The following is a 4,242-nucleotide window of genomic DNA, read 5'->3' as shown; positions in this document are numbered from 1 at the left end:
CTTCCATCTTTAATTGCCACATTCCGAAGTTTGCACTTCGATCAAATTTCTAAACAAGTCTTTGTTAAAGTCATATTGGCTACTGAAACAAACTCGGTTATATCTGGCTCAGATACCAATTTGTTAGGATCGGAAACCCGGGTAGTGCGAAATTTAGCCAAACAACGGTATAATGACAATAACAAAGACAATGCAAGTTGATAATAATGGCAATTAAAGAAGATAAAGAAGACACAAATTTAACGTGGTTCGGTCAAGGTGACACGTCCACAAGCGGAGAGGAGCAATTTCACGATACCAACAAGAGTACAAAAGAGAGTACAAAATTAGAGTAAACACTCTAATTAATCCCAAATACCCTAAGAGAATAATCTCACAAGATCACTCCAAAGAAAAGGTTCACACAAGTGCTTCCCAACACTAACTCTCAAACAAAACACTCTTACTAAAGGAGGAAAGGAAGAAACAAGAAATGAAGACTCAAGTCTTGTTGGTGTGTCTAAAATGAACTAATGACCTTCCCTTTTATAGGCAAAAAAGTCTTGGCCTCTTAGGTGTAAAAGAAGAGATACAACTTGTGCAAATGATATTCACCACACAATGCAATATTTTTGGGTCTCAGATAATATTGCCAACAAAGTCTACACTTTGCAAAAAATTTTATGCTTATGTGAGATGGACTCCATTAGCCAAAATATTGTCTATAATTACAAGACCCTACTTGTGAAATTATAATGGGTTTGTTGTTGAATAGATGCGACTCAAACCACTAAAACCTGAACCCTACATGATAGGTCAACTGGTGACATCTAGACCACTAAACTGTCAACTTGGCGAAATTTGTGGGTATGGAATCTAGAAATGTGTATTCTCTTACTGATTATTCATTTCAAAACACGAGGGTACTACATCAAATCTCAACCAGCATCTACGCCTTTCACTTTAATCAAATTTCAAAATGATTAAAGTTGAACCAACAACCTAAGTATCATAATGGAAATTTCGAGTCCAAACTAAATCGAAGCCTTTAAGAAATAATAATGCCAACATAATGCGACAGTGAATATAATTGTCTTTTGAGTAAACTGAAATTCTCAAGTATACTAGTGGCTAATCGAGCTGGTTCAACATCATAAAGTACTCAAAATTGAAAATCAAATCTGATCTCAGAACACAAGTAGACACATCATAAGGTGGCTGCACCAAAAGCAGATGAATGCTCTAACTCTCAGTCTGCTCCCTCAGTCTTCGGATTGTACTCCTAACTGTAACCGCACTTGCAGTGCTATTAAAAATGAAAATCGGGATTAATTATTCAGACACAAAAAAAAGGAAAAAACAAGAAGTTGAGAGAGTAATTACTCACTTCAATGTGTAAGCACCACCAGCTTTCACTTTGCCGCAATCTTTGCAGCCCCAAATTCCCACTGCTTTCCTTTTTACTGCATACTGCTCAGCAAGTATATGATGAGAATCATGAACTTAACAACTATTTAAAGTAGATCAGGAATCCAAACGTGCAGCTAAGAAAACTATCATATTGTATGGAGCTTCCAGTTTATTAAGTGTAACAAACCATACCTTTCCACAGAACTCGCAGAAGTACTTGCTATGCTGGCTAACCTCCATCTTCTTAATCTGCTTACGCAGACTGGCACCATAACGGGTACCTATGCATAGAAGGAAAGAGAATCAGGAATATAAATTTGTCAGACAATAAGAAAACAGTAATTTTTCAATAGTATATGCAACTGCAACGGATAAAAAGGGAAATTTAAATCATCCAATACAAAAATCAGAGATATAATTGCCTTGGATGAAAACCATGATATATACTAATAAAAGAAACAGTAAAATGATATCCAAGGAGAGAATACTGCTATAGCAGAAGCAACTTTAGTAAAAGAACTGACTCCAGCTCATGAGCATAGTGTTGTGGACAAAATTTTAATTTTAAGAGGGTGTCAGGTCAACAAAAACCACCAAAACCTCAATTAACATCCAGCCTGACCCACATAACCATTCATTTCAGACATACAGACATCTACTAAGGCATAACGTCGAATGTGATTGATTCTAGTAACAAGTAGCACCAGCTTAGGGATATTAGCATCCATTGACTAAAACTACTATCTATCTTAGTGTTGATAACATAGCCTGATCCGAAACATCTCAGGGAGAATTCAATCAGGCACTGCATGGATCTTCTGGATTATGTCGGAGTATCAAACTTCACCCTTTTGAGCAGAGGTAGGAGATATAATCTAGTAAGTTAGGGCTTGATGTCCATATACAAATACAACACCCAATATTCCTCTATATATACTATTGCAAAATATAAAAACTGCAGAATCACCCAGATCTTTCCACTCAATTATCTCCTATTATATCGTTTTTTAATTAACCTTGAAAAGGCTCTTTTACAATATTCCACTTTTATTTTTTCTTTGATCTATACTTGTTACTTACATTGAAAAATAAAAAAATTACTTAAAAACAAGAACCCACAGTGTGCAGTAGAACTTCTAATAAGATAATGGAAGTATTGGACTGATGAAATCCAGGCTGACTCGCCAATGTAGCAAGAATCAAATATAAGGAAATATAGATTGAAGCAAAATCCTACTCAAGCAAGTGAAATTGGGAAAATCAAACCACATCATCAAATGTAGTTCTTAAAGTTACAAATAAGAGCCTTATGGTAATACAAAATCAAATAATATCCTTATTAATGCAAAATGTAAAATGTGTTAAAAAGGAGCTATAATACTTACCATACTTTCCAACTATTCCAGCCTTCTTGGTCCTCTTAGTCTGCGGCAAAAATAGCATATTACACATTAAAACTCAACACAACTTCTGCTAAAGTTCAGGTGCACATAGTGGTATCTACACCAATCTCATCTCATTAGCAACAGGTTTCCCTAGTTAAAGTAGACTAAACAAGTCTACCTTTTCACACTAAAAAAAGTACACTAAACAAATCCACCTCGACCCAAATATCAAAGGCGGATCCAGAATTTTAAGTTTATGGGTTCCTACATCGACTTTAAATTAATATATTATAATAACCGGACTGTGGGATAATACTGGGTATGTTGTTGTTGTTGTTGTAATAACCGGACTAAAGAACTGGGTTCCAAACTAAATATTCTTAGACATTGAATGATTTTCTTAATACAAATACAGGATCTAGCCAAGAGCTACTAGGTTTCCGGGAACCCATACTTGTACCATTAGATCCGCCCCTGACAAATATGGCAATTGAAACCTACCCAACCAGAAGATTAACTTCTCATAATCGATACTATTGTAAAACATATTGCTAAAATATGCAAGACGAAAATTCTACACTCTAAAATGAATCTTATCTCTTGTTCAAACTAGCGTTTTCAATTGCTATTATCACAATACATTTTTCCAGAGTGTTCAATGAAACAAGCCATTGAGCCATATAACAGCATTTGGTTTTTAAGGTTAAAATAATATTAGCACTTCCACAAAAATCATTGACAATAGCAATTTCACAAAAAGATGCAATCTTTAGCATTATCCAATAACATTAATAAACCTAATGAAGTGCTCATCTAATATTATTGACTCTTTCATCATCAAAATAAACGGAAAAAAAATCGGAAACAGCTTGAATGAGCTAAAAAATTACAGCTCTTTTGACACTTTAAATATATGATTATCTATACAAACGATTATGTATTTCAATTTAAACTTATATTTAACAAGTGAAGTATAACGCAGAGGAGGAAAAAAAGGGTACCATTTTGACTGTTGATGGAAGTTTTGCAGCGGCTGCTGATGAAGGGTGCTAGGGCAAGAACGATTGGCGCTTTTCTAGTCCTTGCGATTTTGTAGGGTCAAAAAAGTTGCCTTGGACAAGATTCGGTCCATTGTCTGTGATGTTCGGATTGACCCGAATACTATACCGGGTTGGGTCTATGGTCACTTTTTACTCTCAAAACTTGTATGGAAAACCCTAATTTTGACAATAGAAAACATTTTTGTAAATTGCATCACTTTTTGAAATTTTACATTTCCATGAAAGGGAATAAATGGAGTTAAGTCTTAGGCGAACCAGGTTTTTTATACCATAATAGAGTATTTACTATAGTTAAGTAATTAGTATCTATGTAAAAATGCATGTTAGATATTTATCAAGTACAAACACAGTAGGGATAAGGTTTGCGTACATACTATCCTCTCACACCATACTTGTCTGATTTCACT

At 34.8% G+C, this 4,242-nt stretch overlaps 1 protein-coding gene across 1 annotated transcript; it reads right to left on the bottom strand.

Annotated features, from left to right (window-relative positions):
- Positions 1-1,014: 1,014 nt before the first annotated feature.
- On the bottom strand, positions 1,015-3,893 carry LOC107806598 (large ribosomal subunit protein eL43). Its single transcript, XM_016630784.2, has 5 exons — positions 3,776-3,893; positions 2,775-2,814; positions 1,582-1,670; positions 1,367-1,449; positions 1,015-1,285 (listed from the first exon to the last, which is right to left on the bottom strand). The coding sequence occupies exons 1-5, from the start codon at positions 3,776-3,778 to the stop codon at positions 1,222-1,224; spliced, it is 279 nt and encodes a 92-aa protein (XP_016486270.1). The 5' UTR covers positions 3,779-3,893; the 3' UTR covers positions 1,015-1,221.
- Positions 3,894-4,242: the final 349 nt, after the last annotated feature.

The sequence above is a fragment of the Nicotiana tabacum genome, chromosome 23, assembly GCF_000715075.1.
Source record: "Nicotiana tabacum cultivar K326 chromosome 23, ASM71507v2, whole genome shotgun sequence".
Lineage (NCBI taxonomy): Eukaryota > Viridiplantae > Streptophyta > Magnoliopsida > Solanales > Solanaceae > Nicotiana > Nicotiana tabacum.
Note: the sequence above shows the minus strand (reverse complement) of the source record. Positions and strands in the feature narration are given on the sequence as shown.